The 20,537-nt window shown below is 29.8% G+C and overlaps 1 protein-coding gene across 1 annotated transcript in view; it reads left to right on the forward strand.

The window, feature by feature from the left end:
* Positions 1 to 9,977: 9,977 nt before the first annotated feature.
* LOC147063539 (GTP-binding protein Rhes) overlaps positions 9,978 to 20,537 on the forward strand; it is a 110,226-nt gene continuing 99,666 nt past the window's right edge. Inside the window, exon 1 of the mRNA XM_085959423.1 lies at positions 9,978 to 10,258. Within this exon, the coding sequence (XP_085815549.1) occupies positions 9,978 to 10,258 (281 nt within the window). The remainder of the gene's footprint in view (positions 10,259 to 20,537) is intronic.

Below are 20,537 nucleotides of genomic sequence, written 5' to 3' on the forward strand. Positions count from 1 at the left end.
AACTGTCTAGGCGCTGATAAAATTAAGTCGTTGGTTCAACCACTATATTTTATAGATATATTACATTGAAAACACTGTGGTTTTGTAAACTAAATTAAACACTGAATTATAAATTTAAATTTATTCAACGAGAATTTATTGCTTCAATTAGGGTAAACGCATTAAGCGTTTGACAAATGACTGGATATAAATAAATGTTTATTCTTTATTTTGTAAATAAAATAATTTGTACGTAGATTTACAAATATAGAAGAAAAATCCACTCGATTAATTTCTGAAAATAACAACCGACCTCTTGAGAATTAGACTATAAAAACATAACTGTAAATTCGAGTAGACTTTTTTATTACCCAAACAAAAAGCGGTGGGTTTTTGCGACCATTTTTTTTGACAAAAATATTTCTCAAAAAAGAGCAATTCGTAAATATTTCACATGGTTTTCCCTTCACCTTTGTTTTTGTCCACTGCTAGTTCTAAGCTTCTGTCATTTTTTAACCGAGATCTATTTTTCTTACTTTGACAATGAAACACTGAAAAAAAAATATTATACGCTATACTTCCAAAAGCATACGACCTTAATAAATAGCTTCCAAAATAAAGAAGGTTTAATTCCCTGTTGGGGATCGTATATGTATATTATTTAAGTTAATTTGTGTATTTAAAGCCAAAGCATAAGTGCCGTTTCTGTTCCAATACTTTGCTCTCATTAGCATGACGTAATGGGATGACAAACAACCAAACTTAATCCAAAGCATTAATAAACATAATATTATATATACATCTTTAGTGACATCCATATAATAAACAGAAATATGAGGAAAAATAAGTCATTACAAATTTATTATATTAACTCCACATTAAGGCTATATCTCAGTTGAGGCATGATCTAAAAAGATTGTGGCTAGGCGATGCGCGGATTGCGGGTCGCGGGTGCAAATGACACATGCCGAACGAAATATAATTTGTCATATAAATCCAACATGCATCCGTTTAATGTTCTATTAGTAACAATAATAATATATTCATTGACATGTTTTCTTTTTCAAGTAAATGGGTAACGTTTTTAGTCATCTTTACACGATTTAAGAATTAATACCCCCGTCGCCATCACGAAACAAATTGATGTATTCACACCTCGACGTTCGCTCTCCGAATGCCAGCGAGTCCAAAATTTCGTCGCGCCTATGGTTGAAAATTATTTGCCGTTTCACTGATGTATCGTCTTAATGTGTAGAAGGTTTTTACAATTGTGTTTATATGCGTCATATCGATTGATACTAATAATTGGCTTGGTTAATTTATACATTTTTTCAGAATATTACCTACTGCGTTAAAAAACAGTTAATTTTTCATTTATATAGTGAGAAGAAAATTCATAACCTTTTTGAAAATCGTTTATATAAGACACGCTAAGCAGCTATATAACTATACAACAATTCAACTATGTATCTTATACACCTTATCATTATTATACATATTATATATATTATATATAATTATCAACTGACAAATTTTTTTTAAAGATATTATAGGTATATGTAGTAGTTCTTTTATTTTTGATATAACTAACAAGATAACGGACACTTAAAAATATTACTACGGTTAATATGTTACAATAAATTGAATCCAGATATATACGCACTGTAAAACAATTAAATTATTTAATTTTATTACCAATTAAATATTTTATGTCTTTCCAAATATGTTTTTTTCATTAATTAATCATAATCATATATTTTGTTTGATATACCTATTATTAATAACTATATCCTTGCTTTTTGTACAAGGTGGTTGTTAGTAATTTTGAACTATCACAAACATCCAGGCTTCACAAAATCACATAAATATATTATGCCTTCACATGGAAACAAACGCAGAGCTCCCGAATGAAAAGCCACCGGCTTACGCACTGCATCATGAGAGCCACCGTAGCATATGATATTATAAACTAAATGCCGCCTATTTGACGCATGCATTCTGATATTTTTGACTGTAGCAAATCATGGCACCTTAGAGCAACCGTATACTGAGTTTCAAGAATAGCTGTTTGCGATGGATACTGGATGTGGGACTGGTATGAATTTAGGAGTGATTCGGAGATATAAAAACGAACCAAGTAGCCTCTCATCCCGCTGACAGTGAAAAAACGACGTTGGAACTGGCTCGGCTACGTGCTGCGTATGCCAGAAGAGACCCTCATTCTGGCTTGCCTGTTCTTCAAGCCAACCGGATTATAGCGTCTTAGAAGACCGCTAAATACTATTTATAGAGTATATACTGCAGATCTACGGGATGCTGGTATGACTTGGAATCACGCGAAAACCCTGGCGAGTAATAGAGATTCTTGTATGGCACAGTTAAGGGGTGGGCATGGCCGAAGAAGAAGAAGATAAAATTATATCAATTAAATTTTTAAGATAACTAGTGCATCTAGAGACTTCAGTTAAATCAGTAAACAAAATGAAATTTAGCTTTAGCTTGGTTTATCATATTGTTACATCATGATCATATAGGTAATGATATATTCAATGGCTAAAGATTTTTACAATATCGTTCGATTTTAATACTCGTATATTATTATAAATGTAGTTTATATTTTAATAATGATTGGCTTTCAGGAATTTGTTTTATACTTACTATTTTAATAGTTTCTAATATGACTGAATATAAATATTTCTTATATATGTGTTCAAATATATAAAATAAATTGAATAAAAAATACCTTTCTGACGGTATATTATGATATAATATGATAAACTACGAGTATTAGGATCTTAGAAAAATAATGAATTCATATATATATATATATATATATATCCAAGCTTCCATTTGCGCTGTGATTGACAAGAAATAATTAGTTTATAAGAATCAAATACATGAATAAAATTAACAGTTCTGTAATTAATCTGATATTCAGGAGGAGATTGCATACGTCATAGTGATACAGTGCCCAAAATTTTAACGACACAGAGTGACTTGCATCTTTGAAAAAGTCGAGAAGTTCAGAAAAAAACGAATTTGGAAAAAACGGAAGATCTCGGCAAGATTGTGAAGTTTTTTTTAAACATAATTGACCTGAACAATGGATCCTCACTTAGAGGAGAAAAGGAAAAGTGACAGCAGATTTCAGTCGAGGCTACGGTAAAATTATGTATAAAGAAATCATTATAGTGTTAGTGTTATGTTAAGATATCCACTTTTCCTTTTGATTATGCTAGTAAAATTATTTACATCTACGAAAACTAATTACAAAATATAACTATTTCAAGTCACCCAAAATTACGGAATGTTCTTTAGTGCGTAGAGGCTTTGTGGAAATTTTCTGAAAGCCTCCTGGCTGTCTCTTTTGGGTACAAATTGTGGTTTTAAGGAAAACTCTGAGTAAGCAGATTTTGTTTGTCGCTGTCATAAGCGTTCCATAAATTAAGCGCTTATATCCTATGTTAATTATGCGTGAATTTTTAATACGCTGTGAAATATTTCGCATGTTTTTTCTTTGGCCAAGGCTTTATAATTTTAAATTATTATAAAGTACCTACATGCGACACAAAGAACTAAAACAAAAAATGCTTCATTTACATATATCTAAAATTTGAAAATGAATTTGAACTACTTAATATAAATAAATACAAGTTAAAAAAAAAACTAACCTTACCTGTTTACAGGAATACCCATAAATACGTTCCATATTATATTATTGTGGTGTGTACATTTAACAAGTTTATTATTGGTTAAATTTTTAAATCATAATTAGAATTGTGATATATATATATATATATATATATTTAATAAATTGTTTAGTAAAGTAAAGTGACAGTTAATTGAATATTACAATTATTTATACCTATATATTGTTATAGCACGATTTGACCAGACTGTTATAATTAGTCCAAAATTAGTAATTAACGATTTGATTTTATTAAAATACTTTATTGGATTAATTTATTAGACAATTATATAAACATTTATTTAATACACATAAGTTAATAGTATGAGATCTGATACAAGAGTTTTGTTATATTGAATAGATGCCCAATATTATATAATATTATGTTGGTTATTCAATTGACATTTGTTGTACTTGCGATATATTTGCTCCCCCTAATCAATAGACTTACACAAAAGGATCATAACTATCGACCCCACGATACATCACAATTTATTATCACTTCTTCCCACAGCACTGTGGGAACATACCTACTCCTTAAAATCACACAATAATTTTTATCTAAAAATAATCGGTACTTAATTTAAAAGACATCCCTTTATTATTTATTTATTGATAGAAAAACATCCCGTGCAATATAACATATAACTGTGGAAATTTAGTCAGTTATTGAATTACATTAAATCATATTATACAATAATTGTATTGGTTCATATTTTATATCTAATAATATTTCATAACAATATTCAGACTGCTTTATTTTTTAAAAAATTCAAGGTCCAACATTTTTTTTTATATCAATAAAAGATAATATGTAAATTGATTGTTTCGTTTTTATTCCTTTGAATGCACCATGTGTATGTTGATCAATTGGGTAAACTGTACGATACTGGTATATGTTTTTTCGCCTTTTAAAAAAATAATCATGACTAAAAACTTAATTGAGATTCAAATTGTTTATGCTATCTGAAGTTTCAACCTGATATTATCAATTAAGTAAACTTTATATAATAAATACCAATTACTAGATTATAATTGGAGCTATTCTTCTTCTTCGATGGCGCTACAGCTCAAATCGAGCCCTGGCCTCCTCCACCGCCGTCCACCGCCGTCCACCAGCCGGAACGGTCCTCCGCGCGTCTGATTTTTAGCAGCTGGTTGGCATCTTTTGTAATGTTGGGACCCCATTGTGCGCGTGGCTTTTCCACTGGCATTTTCTTCCCTGGGTTTCCTTCGAGGATCTTCTTCGGTATCCGTGACTCAGGCATGCGCTGGACATGGCCTGCCCAGTTTAGCCTCTGGAGTTTTATGAAGGTGGAGAGTTTTGAATCTTGGTATAAGCGGTATAGTTCCGTGTTGTACCTAATTCTCCACTCCGCACCATCATCCATGGGTCCGTATATCTGCATCAGGATCTTTCTCTCAAAGCAATCCACCATTTCAGCTGCTTTCACATTTAGCGCCCATGACTCGCACCCGTATGTAACGAATGTGCGTATAACGGTTTTATAGAGCCGGGTTTTAGTTTTATTTTATAGTTATATTATATGCTTAGTTATATAATTCGAGTTATTATGTAACTTTAATTATTTGTTGTTACCGTATTTGGTTTTTGAGCTGCCACTATATGATTCTCAACAATGTTTCGGATTCAATACAGAAGTTATTCAAGAGATACTGCAGCAAGGAAAACGTTAAATGCATGAATTGATTTCTCTAATTTTGTCAAAAAAGATTTTTTAACTGATAGCAAACGTTGCTCAGAGTAAAAACGAATACTTGTCAACTATGTTAATTGGACCCAGATATAACAGATTGGATATCGGATTTTCCTGAATAAGCCGGATGCCATAATATTTTATAATTAATTTACCCGTCATACTTATTAATTCTGATAATCTTCTGATGAATTCTTTATTTATCGCAATCTATCCATTATTCCGGGTCTCAAAGTAAATTTGAGATCTGATATTACTTTTAAGGTAGTGCTTTAACCAATTAGGTTTTTTTTTTCCTGCGCTCAGAGACGCCCTTACAATTGAAAATTTTACATTAGCCACCTTAAATTTGGACAAACTTGCATCGTAACCTCATCATTTAAAAGCTACTACATACTAATCAATCAATACCTCATTGGTTGTATATCATATACTATTAATAAGTCGACAAATGAGTGGCCCTGAATGCTTTGCGAATTATCAGAACGCATAAAATCTATGTGAATTTAGCCAAAGACCCATCTTTATGGTAAATCAACAGTTTTTACCGTTATTCTCTGTTATATAATATACTCACACAATCTCATATTATATTATATTGTTACAAATACTGTTTTAACATCGTGTTACAGAGGCACAGTGCTAGCCTAAAAATCTAATGTATGTACAATTTTAAGAAAGAGATCTCAAATTATTAATACTAATAAAATGTATATTAATATAGGATAAATATTTAGTATTGTATTCAAAATACGTAAAATGTGACTAAAAATATTGTCCAAATTTGAAAATAAAGAAAAATAGAGTGCAGTATGTGTTTGGTTTAATTGACATTGTGCCACAGGCGTAAAAAGCTTCATAAACAATGCTACAAAACTACATTATTCACATAAGCATCAGCAAAAAATCTAGCGGGTGAAAATTCTCACACTTTATGTGGAACCTGACAACTGTATGTGAAATGTTTGGTTTGTACTCACTTGATTCTGTACCGATGTATATATTTGTTTCGAATTTATGATTCCGGGTCCGTATTAAACCAGTGTGCTTATGTTTATGACTGAACTGGCAAAAAACATAGCGACAAAAAGCCTAGTAAATTGTTAAAGCACTGTACATATATATAACTACTACATGTGTCTATAAAATGGATTATACATATATATTATTATATAATATACGTGTACGTGATTGATTGAATATTTGCGAATACTCTTTGTAGAAGAATTTATTAAATCAATGATTCACATTGAAGTGTAGAATAATATGATAAAAGTAACCATCTAAACTAGTAGTATCACTAAAAATGTTACATACATTGATATCAGTGGTAGATAGTTATTTAATATTATAATAATCACAAATTATAATGTGCGAAATTGTTCTTCTCCAATCCGTACGTAGTAAAGTGACAACGCGTCTTTCGGAAAATCAAATTATTGACAAAAAATCCTATTCTATAAAAACAAATATCGCCGCATTACAGTGACAAGTTAATACACCTGTATACAAAAAAATACACCATAAAACCAGACCATCGATCATTAGCCCGAAGAATTCTGTCTCCTATGATTGTACGACTATGTCTTTTTTTCTACGCTTCATTTCGTTCTACAGGTCGCTACCATATGTTTAGTACTTTTTACAAAGAGTTTCCTAATTAAGATAATAGAGTAAGTACAGATATATATAATATCATCATCGGTCAGGGTCGATACACTGCTGAGTGAAGGCTTTTTGAATATTTTCGCTGCTACGTACATCCACGGAACTTTAAAGGTCCGCCCAGTGGCGGCTCAGCGAATTTTTAGGTAATGGGGTTTACTTTACAAATTAATTATTAAATATACCTACATACTTTATCATATTATACCTAAATTATATCCCAAGCTAGGTACCTACCTACTTAGATTGATGTGATTTGTATTAATGGTGATCGAGGGTAATTTTATATGTTCAATACCCTTTTCTGAATAAATATCATATTTTGAAATGTAAAATTAATTCGAAAATGTAATTAACTTACGTCAGGACTATTTTAATGCATCCCCCGGTATGCATATGCTAACGATAATGCATTCGAGTCATGTGTTGAACGAGATTTGTACCGCGGCAATGGGATTGGACAGAGTGATCACGATAATTGAGAATTTGACCCTTACTAGCTTTCTTAATGTGTCATCGCGCAATGGTGCGCATTTAAATAATTATTTTATTTGCTTGTTTTATTGCAATAAAAATAATAAATATCTCTATAAAATAGCGACGGGTTGAGATGTATGGAATAAATTAATTATTTAATTTAATCACGTAATGAATATTATTTGCAATAACAAATTATCATACGTGTATTTTTGACATGATAGGTATGTGGAGATGGTCCCTTTGAACCCCGAAGGCAGAGCCACCCCTGGGTCCGCCTATCCGGAGAGTTTTAGGGTGTCGCTGTGGGTATTTATTGTCTATTACCACTGTATGACGGCATTCCAGCGGTTGTCCACTCGCCGAGCGATATATCCAGCCCATTGCCATTTAATCTTTATCACATAACGTAATCTTGTCTGCTTTCGTATCTATTATTTGCATGTGTGATTTTTCCGTGTTATGCGTAACGTGCACATATCCATGCCATGTTACGTTACTTTTTTTAATTAAAATTTTTGGATTTGTCTTACATTAAGAGTCAATGTTTCACACGCATATCTCAGCATTAGTAGCATACATTAGTTGAATATTTTACGCTTAGGACACAATGGAAGGTCACTTATGAAGGTAATATTCAAGCGCCTTAATGTACTCCAACTGTCCCTCAAAACCATTGTGTTTTATACTAGTATTTAGTATTAGTACATATATTAGTATGCATAATAGTATTTTACTTTTCAGAATCAATTCACATTTTAAGTTAATTCATAACATATACAAGAAATTGCTAAAATTAATAAGTCAGAAGTCCGTAGACATGAAGAGGCCGAAAATATACATATTACTGTTTTCTCAAAAATGGTCTGTATTTTTTGACATATTATGTACAATACACTGATTCTTATACGAGAATTATACAAATTATATATTTTGTGAGGTAATAATACATTCTGAGAAGTGAGATGGAATAAAGAATAAGCAGGGTTGGTTGACTCCAAGGAATAACTCAGAATTTGGTGCGTGAAAGAAATGAACCCTGGTTTTATTATCTCCTTCCAAATAAATATAAATTTAATTATTACAGGTAAGTTTACAGATTATAATTTAGATGAATGAAATCACGAGTATGCATTCTGATGGATTTACGAGATCCATCGGGCGAAGCGAACGATAACCTTACAGTTCAACCTTTGATAACTGAAAGACGATGTTCTATCTACTTAGTGTTTTATAGTGACTCGATACAATAGAAAATGCTGCGATCAACTACTTGAATATTTTTCATAATCATGCTTATGAGGTTTATTGTGCAATGCATGACTCGTTTGTAAATTATAAATAATTGATTTTAATTTGAACAATTATGCAGTTTTGCGCAAGATTGATTTTCATACTAACAACTTTTGTGCATATCATGGTAAACTTACGTAGCATTATTTATTAATTTGCAATATTATTGATTGATTGAATTATTATATTAGTTTGCTAAATTAGTTTTCTGTTGAAATTTGATTGACTCACATAAATCGCTTGTTTTGTAATTTTAACAATATTATGTTGCAAGATAGATTGTAGTTATAAATTAATGGTTTCCTGCCAAGTCATGCTGGATGATAGGGTATTGACCCTACACATCTTTACCACGTTTTTATTAGCTCGTATTCTTGTTTGTCCAAACACATATATATACATTTTTTTTATGTTTATCCAAAATTTGAATTGGACGATTGAAGATTTTTAACTAACTTCCCGATTAGCTAGACATTTAAAACTTTTAGATATATCAGAACAAGACGACAAAGCATTCTTTTAATACTTTTAGTCATTTTTAAGCAGCATTGAATTCATTTTCAGTTAATTCTGTTTTGTATGGAAAGTTATTTCGGAAGAAAATCGTAAAAAGTAAAACACTATTATTGGTTGCTAAGGGCGTCCTAGCAACTAAATTATTAATATATACGTGCGTTACTATGGAAATAAATATAAAATGTCAAAATGACATTTCAGTATTCTATATATTTATTCAGTATTTCTTTCAAGTACAAAAAAAAGTATTTATTAATACATAGAATTGTCAAGTTTATATGATTCACCAGAAAATTTAAAACGTGGTATATAACTTTTTATCTTGTAATTATTATGTTTCACATTGTATCGATATTGAAGGATTAATTAGTAGGTAGCTATAGTATTTGGACTCATGACATAGTTGCATTATGACTTTTTTCTTTTTTCAGATATAGAATTTTAGACCAAAATAAAACACTAATTTTAGTGAAAATAAAAAAAATGTGATATTTATTGAGTCAGTAATTTTTAAATTGACTATGTATGGTATAGCCAGCAAAGAATGATAATATCTAAAAAATAGTGATACATTTGTCAAAAGTGTATAAAAGTGAAAAAAGTTTTTACAAAATACCATAAAATATAATACATTGTTGAAGATGAGTGGCGCAAGCACCCCCGAAGCTAAGGGCACCCCATCCCCCTCCCAAAAACAGCGACCCCAAAAGAAATGCCAATTTGTTGGAGGGGCAGATTGTGGTCAAAAGTTGGATAAGTGCGCCACGTGGCTGTGCCGTCGTGGAGGCCAGGACTTGGAGCAAACAACAGGGTCAGTAGTGCAAGAGGTGATGCAGACTACACCGATTGCTTCCGCTGCAGCTGGAGCCTGTGATGACTCACAGCCACCTCCGAAGAACTGTTATCGTCTTGTCATGCTTGGGTAAGATATTTTAAACTAATAATATTAACATTAAGTTGATGAAAATACATAATCGTGAAAAACCTTAATAACATATTACAGAAAAATGTTCAACCGATTGAGATTCACGCACACAAATTTTCACTGGCCAGGGAGTGCCTGATCCTACTGATTAACTTCCGATCCAAGTATTTAGTGTAGATCATGCCAATTCAATCTAATGAGAACGATAACTGAGGTTAATTTTTAATTTAAATTTAATTTATTTACATAATTAAAAACAATCTTACGTTCTAAAAAAATGCGTTTAATATTTAGTATTGAGTAAACCAAATTATGTATGTTAAAAAAGGCATTGTGTGCAAAACTTTATCGTCTTGAAAAATCTTTTATCAAAAATAACGTTGACAAAACGTTTTGTAAATTTAAAAAGGTTTTTGCTTAATATGGTAATACGTAGACATTAAGATCGTATCTCATCCATGATTATCTATTTCATGACAAATAAAATCATAATTTATGAATTCTGACAAAACTAAAATTACTTTTTTATTGCCATACCACTAAATAAATAAAATTGCACCTGGCCAAAAGACAATAGGGCTGCATAATTGGATTAAAATTGTTCTCGTCTGCTGAACGTAAGAAATTTGATTAAAAATTCTTTTGGCGCCCTTTGCAAATTGAAAATACCTTTGTGATTGATTCAACCATTATTCGGCCATCTCAGAATAAAAGGTATTTGTTAAAGGGGAGATTTTCATTGAACAGAAATGGAAAAGTGAATGAAACATTTGAATTAGAATTCTATTGTAAACTACTAGCATACTCTAGTACTTACTAGTTGTAATGTAATACGATATGAAGTTATACAATTAATTTGAGTTTACTATTCAATGAAAAAGTATAGGAATTCCATTTTAGATTTTTATTCATAGTTAGCAGACCTAATGTGTTCATATAATTTATGTTTAATTACAAATCTACTTATTTATTTTAATTCAAATAAATAAATAAATTTGACAAACATAAAATTTAATCTATTTTACATCAGATACGATTTTCCTTTTAAATTTACATACCATTTTTTTTAATAATTTACCCATCAATAATTTTTACTCATTTGTTTTTTTTTATTTGATCAACATAATTGCTGTTAACATATTATTATTTTTCTTTTATTTTGTTAACTGTCTTTCATGGTGGAACTGCATTTTATTGTAATTTAATTTAATAAAACGCATTTTTTTTGTAGTACTTATTCCACTTTTAATCAATAACTTAGGACCGGTTTCGTCCACCTCAGAGGGACATTTTCAACTCCCTAACCCCTCTGAGGCGGATGAAACCGGTCCTAATTTATTGATTGAAAGTGGAATAAGTACTACAAAAAGAAAATTAATAAGTTTTCATAGATAATAATAATTTATATTCTAATAATAAATGCAGGTACTTTTTTGTTAACTTATTTTAATAATCAAGTGAAAACAGCTATTTTTCTCAGTAGAACTGATAATCAAAAACTGAATATTTCTACTTAATTATTTCAATATTTTTTTTATTTAACGATGTTTACACAACAGTTACGTAGTCTTTTATTGAACAATTATTAATTTACAAACATGTTATGTTTGTTTACGGTGAATGGTAGAAAACTTGACATGTTTTCGATTCGAGGGTAGGAAATTGATAATTAAAAGGTACTTCAGTTACTGCCGGATTTATTTCAGTACTAATTTATACATTAACAAAGCACATTTTTAAGATAATTTTTACATGGTAACGGAATTGATTTTTAACTTATTGAAAGAGATTCGAGATTAAATCACGCTCTCTCACCCCTAAAGAAAAAACAAGCACGGAGTAGTTACATTTTTAACAGGTTGTATATTCGTATTAGTATGGTTGACAGACAATTAATGAAGTCTTATCAGTTATAAGAATATGAAAATGGTATAATAGTAGTCACTTTTGTTGGTGGATATCGACTTGCTAAAAAGATGCGAATTTTAACTAAACATCAAACAGGCAATAATTTATTCAATAATTAATCATGAACACAATAAGTATTAGCGATATGGTGACAGTATATAATATTTTATATACGTGTATATTATATTAAATCACAGCAGTATTAAACTCATATATTATAATATAAAATATGTCACCAATAAAAAGTAGTGTCTGTAGAATTGATACATATTTTATGCGTCATTTAACCGATTCATTGTGTATTTTATTTATTAAAAAAGATAATATGTATTTTTAATAGATAATTATCATCATCACCCGGGGTCAATCCACTGCTGGATGAAGGCCTCCCCAAGCTTTCTCCAACTCTCTCGGTCCTGTGTCGTTCGCTGCCACGTATTTCCGCCGAACTTTACCAGTTCGTCAATCCAGCGGCTTTTAGGGCGACCCTGTGGCCGTTTCGTACCCCTAGGGTACCACTGGATGACGGCATTTGTCCAACGGCCGTCCTTTTGGCGAGCAATGTGCCCCGCCCATCTCCATTTCAGCTGTTTGGCAACGTCTATTACATCGCGTACTCTTGTCTGCTTCCTAACCCATTTGTTCCTCTTACGGTCCTTTCGCGTGATGCCCAACATGCACCTCTCCATGCCTCGCTGTGTGACTCTTAGCCTTTGGACATCTCTCGTGTTGAGGGTCCACGTCTCGCAGCCATACGTGAGCACGGGTAGCACACATTGGTTGAACACCCTACGCTTAAGACAATTATAATATAGAGTGCTTAAAGTCAGACAACGTTATCTACAAAAAAGTGTTTTTTTTTTGAGATAACGTTATTTTACATTTACGGCTACATGATAGTCAAACAACGTTATGTCAATCTTTTCTAATTTCTTATTAAATCGTCAGTAAAGTTTAACGCTAACTACATAAGTTATCCTTGTTTTCATATTTTTTTAAAACTATCCCTATAAATTTTAACATCATCATAAGCAAGATAAATGTACAATACACAATAAATTATAAAATATTAACATTAGGTTTTAAATAAACATTTCCCTTGTTGAGTTACAAGAATCTAAAATAACGATTTTTGGCTCTCCTGTAAAGTTGCACTTTTGTAGGTAGTGTTGTTTGACACTAAGCCCTCGATATGTACAAAATAATTTTATTATTCTAATATAATGATGTGTCACCTTGTCAAACATAAATGTATTGGGTTATATAATTTTACATACCTACCATTGAGTTTTATTGTTATGTATGAAAATTTATCTCAATTTCATATCGTAAGTGAGCTTTCTAAATTTTATCGATTTTGTTTGACGTTATTATCAGTCTGTTACTATTCATCAACCATAATAATAGCATAATATTATCTACAAAAGCTTCATAAAATAAATATCATTATCCAAGTACTCCAAGTGTGCATTATTATTTCCAGTAACCAATCGTTAACATCTCTGTAATAGGTACTATTCGCTTCTGTTATATACTTGATATGTGTTGACAGAAGATTGAAAGCATATCTTATACGTAGCATTATAAAAATAAAAGCTAAGAAAGCGTCTAGTATCGCCTGAAAGTAGCAGAGTGATTTATATGATATGTCAACGTCAATCACCGGTTACTGTAAGGTTGGCGTATATTGGTATTGGAGAGATACACGAAGAAAACAATAAAAGAGAAGGTTACAAAAATCCGGAGAAAACATTAATTTTGACTGACTTCAAACACTGGTGTGATTTTAAAATAATTTTTATTTTATTTCCGCATTTGTTAAGTATGTTTCAATATTACGTACCTACTATACAGTTTTTCAGCTACAGTTCACAGTGTATTTTTCCACCTTTATTTCATATTTTGAATTTGTTATAGAATATAATGCTAAACTACACTACGTGTGCATTAAGAAATATGCATATCAAAAATTTGTTGGCAGACAGTTAATGTTACTCAAATTAAAAAAAAAAAGTATTTATTGAGGTATTGCCAGATAGGATATAAGATTTATTCTGAAAGACTCAATTATCTTCTAATGATCTGCCTATCGACGATCTGTCTATCTGTGAAGAGGGAGAAGGAAAAATGCATAGCGATAGGCCAAAAATGATAACAAATAATCGTAAAAATTTCACGTCGTCAGTGGCGGCCGGTGGTCAATGTGTTTCCACCATTTTCTATAACTCTACAACCCACGAGATTCTATGAACAAATTATTAAAATAATATTATATCTACTGACTTTATTATAATCGTTTTTATAAATATGTTTGCCCTAAAATGATGACTAAACACTTATTAAATAAATCCTTTAAATCCTAGATTAAGTACAATTTGAGATTATTTCGATAAAAATTTTCATGTAGCAGTCTATAAAAAACATTTGAACATTTTAAAAATATATTATTATTATCAAAGGAGTTAACATATTAAAATTGTTTCAGTTATTAGACACAAAAGGTTATATTAAAATACTTTTGGTGTACTTTTGCTTAGGTATTTTAAAGGTTTAACTAAGAAGAAAATGTTTACCTAGGAATTTTCCTTTGAAGATTACGGTGAAACAAATCAGGAACACTGAAAGGCCGAGATGTCAACATCGCCTTTTAGTGAGCCTAAATGAAGATTGTTTTACAAGACACGGTGGTTAACCGCTTCAACCCACCCCATGGTGATTCGCTTTGACTTGTACACCCATTGGCGTAACCATCAGTGGCTGGATACGCTTTTTATTCTGATTGATAAAGTAAATCAATTAACAACTTGTAATATTTTATAATAATAATTTTTCTAACAATATACACTATGAGACACCAATACTGCTACTAAAACAACAAACTAATGATAATATTATAATATTAATATTATCGGCCGAAAGTATTTGATGGAATTTGAATTTAAATTTCAATGGATTTAATAATATTATATCTCCATTTTTTTTTTTTGCAGACTACTCGGCATTCAATAATTATTATTTAAATGGCTAAGAAATTAATAGTTATCCATATACTATAAGTATTGCAAACTTCATTCTTTTCACAAGACTCTAATAGAATACATAAGGCACTGATTTTTCATTTGGGGGCTTAATTTCTGGTGAGGTCACAATTTTTATTGTACCTACTACTATATTTCCAAGATATTATGATAATATTTAATGCTCATTATTGTATAATATCGTGGATCTCGGCTACGATAGCAGCCTGCAGAAATTTGCATGTTGTTGTTTTTTTTTTAATATGTGTTTGGACCCAGAGAATGGACCTAATAAGTTGACCAAGTGGCAGACATTCATTTCTAGTAACAATAAAAAAAATCTTTTAATAGAACCTCCACTCTGTGGAGATCTATATTATGATCTTCTAAAATTGGACATGAAGGGTAAGCGGAAAGAAAGATCATTGTCACATTAATTCAGTTTTGAGATAAAGTGAAAAAACTTATTAACTTCTGTGTCACTTATATTATTAAATTAAACCTAAATTAAAAGTTGTATTACATGTCCATTTAATATTAATTACTATCACAAATCACTTTCGTTAAATATATAGTTTCGGAAAGAAAAAAAATATAAATATTAATACTCTTTATCGAAAGTTTGTGATAATGATCTTTCTTTTGAATTTCAATGTTTTCTTTCTGAGGTGAGTGTTTGGACAATATTTTAAATAATTATTTCTAAGTATGCCATCTGACGAAATTCTCCACAAGGTGGCACCATTAACTCATTTTCATTTTTTCCTGAAAAAATAGTGAATCATTTTTTATTTGATAAACAATAAACAACATTTAAAGGGTAGTATATCAGCTTATTGAGGGAGTTAATTCGTCATTGTTTGACATTATAAAGCCATATTTCTGTATATCCGATGCCCGTAGTTGCATTGAGCGCCTGGACTTGCGACTATAATTTGGATGAGAGGTAGGGTGGAAATATTGGGATGAGAGTGACCATAATAGGCTCAACCAGTTTATATGTTTCTATGTATACTAATGTACTGTTTATATGTGTACTAAATGTAAGAAATATTTTAAAAAGTAGACTATTTTAAAATAAAATAGCTACATTCTGTCTTCAGTTAACTGCTTTCGTGCTGTTTTTGCAATCTGTTTATTAGTCTCAATAATATTGTTTATTAAATAAGGAAACAACATATTTTAAGATTTTCATGTAAATAATACAAGACGAATTTAACTCAATACATCTCTCGCAAATATATTCAAAATTTTAATTGTGCAGCTTGCAAGAATGAATCTTTAATGAAAAAGAATTACCTACATCTAATTTAATAACTAGTATTAGTAACTCTTTATTAATATGAAATTTTAAAAGATTGTTTTTGTTAAACATTTTGATCATGTATTCCACCAAATATATTTACAAGATCGATTCTAAAATAACAGAACTGTGTTCGTGAGCTGCTTAATATATTTGAAACACCTCAAATATACCAATTTATTTATTCACAGTCTCATGATAAAAGCATTCGATTAACTATTTAACTCCGAGATGGCACGCACGCCATTGCTATTATTGTAAACCTCATCAACTGGGTAAATTTCATTTGATGGAACATGTAGGGGGCATAAATATGCACGCCTCTCTCAGTCAAAGGATAGACATTGTTTACAATTTTGTAAAATATTCAGCAACATGTGTGCGAGGAGGTGTTTACAGTTTTACACGTTATGCCACTTCTATGGTAATGAACAAACATTTCTCTTAACAGAAAATGAATAAACGCTCGCGAAATTAATTCACATTAAAATAAATTCTACTGAACTTTATACAATTCTGCTAAGTGCTCTAGTATGTTTTGTTAATAATATTTAAAATTATTTTACAAGACTCTATTAAACTGTTAGCTTTCCATTTCATTAAAGCTTTAGTCATACTACTTAGTGTTTTAATTATATAGAGTATGGAATTTTACAAATTAATGCTGTTTCAGACGTTATAAAAAATATCTTCTTCCGTTTTGATGGGAGGTAATTAATCATACTTACTTAAATTTCCTTGTGGATTTTGCAAACGCTAAGTAGATATAATTTTCTCGTTACAAATAAATTATTAACAACTACTTTGAAAAATGATGATATTATACCTGTATTTTAAGTAATAATTTATACATCTTAGTCTACAGAATAGTATAATATTAATATATTACACTTATGTAATAAAATTTTCAGAAACTAATACATAATTATACTGTCTTATGGATCATGATACTGAGCCACTTAGATAGTTTTTTTTTAAATACCGTCCAAAATTTAGCGATATATTTTTGAAATAGCAGTAGTAAATTTCAAGGTTATCTGCCAAATGGCAATCTCAGATACCAACAAACAATATCAACAAACACTGAGTTATAAGAGTACACTTTTTATCGTTATCCATGCACATGTTCAGTCTACTGACGCCGTTAAATCGATATAATATTACATATGATGACATTTCTGTTATTATACAACATGTAAATAAAAACCATAATTATACTTACTAGCTACGCCATATTTCAACCACCTGAGTTGAGCTATAGAATTTTTATTCATATATATCATTCAAATTTAGTTTTTGAATACCATCAATGCGATTAAACCTGCCGATTAAATAACCATGTGGATACAATATTTTGTTTGTCTGAATAGCAAACTTTTTCGATAGCCGATAAAAATACCTGTTTGATGCTATAATTTTCTGTTTGACTTTTATAATAACGTTATAATTATTGTTATACAAAATTTAGTATAATTTACACAACATTTTAGACAATATATTCAAAGATACAGGAATAATAATTGTTGGAACATTAAAAATAATATTTACTTAAACTGTTTCCCTCGGATCTTATGTGTTTAGGGGTTCAACATTGTCTTGTTTCGGAATTATCCGAGGAAATTCGTAAACTCGGGTAACTTTCCCCTAGGGGTTTGACGGTATGGCCTCGCCAGACCACTACCTACTATGTAGAAAATCTACCTATACTCTTCTTAATCCACACATTGGCGAAGTGGCGATAGAGGGTCATACATATGCGGAATTTATCGACACTGAATAAAAGCAGTAAAACAATTGAATTCATAAATTAAAATTTGGATATTTCTCCATAATTTAATAGTAATTAATGTTATTATATGGAGTGTAGAGTATCAATTGGGTAGAGAGAGAAATAAACCCTGGTTATTGACGTCGGAAATATTGTTATTTATTAAAAAAAACTCTAACAATTATTTATACTGTGAATTTAGTTGTAATTATATTAAAATATAGAAAAAACATGGATTCTAAATTATTAGTTGTTGTAAGAAGTAATCTGACGTGGCCGAATGTAAATTTGAACGTATTTTAATGAAGATATTTATATTAAAAAAAGCTAAGTATTATGAGATGTACCTAATATGTATAATATGGTATAAAAATTTTGGTTATGAATATTTTTTATGTGTTGCAATGGCGTTTTTTTCTTAAAAAGCCCTATTCTTTCAATTATCACTACATTGAAAATCTTCAAATAATTTTATGAAAAATTCTTAATATTGGGCTGATTTAGACAACTTGATGTACTTCCTTCGGAATTTATTTTAAACTATATTTTCAAAAAAAACTGTGTTTATAAACTAGTGATTCATAGAAATATCAAGTGATATACTAGTTTCCTTACTTTTATTAATTTATTCATATTATTCACCTCACAGATAACTCTGATTTAGCCATTGTTGGGAAATAAAATTTAAACTTTACTTGATTAATATAAATCTATGATATGTACTATTTTAAATAAAAATAGAAAAGTGTGCTTGTCAAATTGGAAACATATAAATAATGTTCAATTGTATGAAAAAATATTGTAGATTTATTATTTTATTTATTTAGTGCATTTATGGTTTTAAAGTTATCTAATATTTTGAAACACAAAATTAATACAGCTCCCATTAATTTATGGCGTAATTAGTTTTATCATTTTGTAGAGAAGGAAATATATAATCATATTCAATAGCTATCTCAAAAACAGTGAAAAATCTAGTTATATAGTAAAGTTGTAATGAGGTTGCAGTATTATATGAATAGTTTATACACATATTATTTCTGATATATTGAGGATGTTTTAAATTTACAATAAGTTTATCTTCGATGATATAAATTTGAATTTAAGTAGATGAGAAAATTATCATTTTAAATAAATATAAATGTATTGTATTTAAAATGTCATATCCGTGTATGCATGGCCAAGTAAAATCCACTCTTGTTGTCGTCATTATTTTAAATTATCTCTTCGACAACTTTAGGATAATTATTAGCTTTACGTAAAACTTAAGCTTACAAAGTTTATAAAATATATTATACTACCCAGGCAAAGTTTGAAATACGTGTATATTGAGTAATAATCTAAAACTACTATGTTGTAATAACATAATAAAACATTGTGCTTATTTATAAACGCAGAGTCGCAAGGGAGACTTCTTAATACTTAAGATAGTCTTGTTTTAACCTTTTTGAATTAACGACATGTTTTAAAGCGACACACTTATATTGTTAAATTAAATTTTTTGCTTGAATAATAACACATTTGCACTACTAAAAAAAATAGTTATTAAAAATCTAAGAAGATGAAAAATATTTCATAATACTTAGTATATTATCTACTAGATTATTCATGATTAAATTGACTGTAAAATATAAATGATAAAAACAATTTGCACCTAGTAGAATTTAAACTCACATCTTCCAATTTCAAAATGATCGCGCGAACCAGCTGTTAACATTCTTTGGAATAATTGCAATTTCGAGGTTTGTAAATAATATTATGAATATTCAATAAAAAAGATTTACTATTCTCATATTGTGAGTATATTCACTTTTGAATAAAAAAAATATGGAATTCGTCATTATTCTTATGATAATTTTTTGTATTTATTATTTTGTATTCGTGATGAATAAAAGCACTTATTTAAAGGTTGACGAGTTCAAAATTTAATAAATAATACTGAATTCATTATCAGATCGTAATATATATAGAATTCAAAATAAAGTGAATTGGATTGGGTTAATCGATTGGACAATGGATACACAGTCCATTATTTTGTTTGAAGTATAAAACGATGGTTTTTATTGTTTTATATTAAAATCTATATAATATTATTGTCGGTACATATAAGCATATACAATTGAAAAATGCTAATAAAAGGCTTCAGCGCAGTTTGTCATGTATGCCACTCACACATGCGGCCGATCTAAAGGGCAACCGAGGGCTTAATAATTTAAATGTAAGTTTTTTTTTTAAAAATCACATATACAAGTGAATGGGAAGGCTTCACATAAGATTTTA

Source organism: Rhyacophila brunnea, unplaced genomic scaffold (assembly GCF_057557595.1).
Source record: "Rhyacophila brunnea isolate RB1 unplaced genomic scaffold, BYU_Rbru_1.0 scaffold_9, whole genome shotgun sequence".
NCBI classification, from domain to species: Eukaryota; Metazoa; Arthropoda; class Insecta; order Trichoptera; family Rhyacophilidae; genus Rhyacophila; species Rhyacophila brunnea.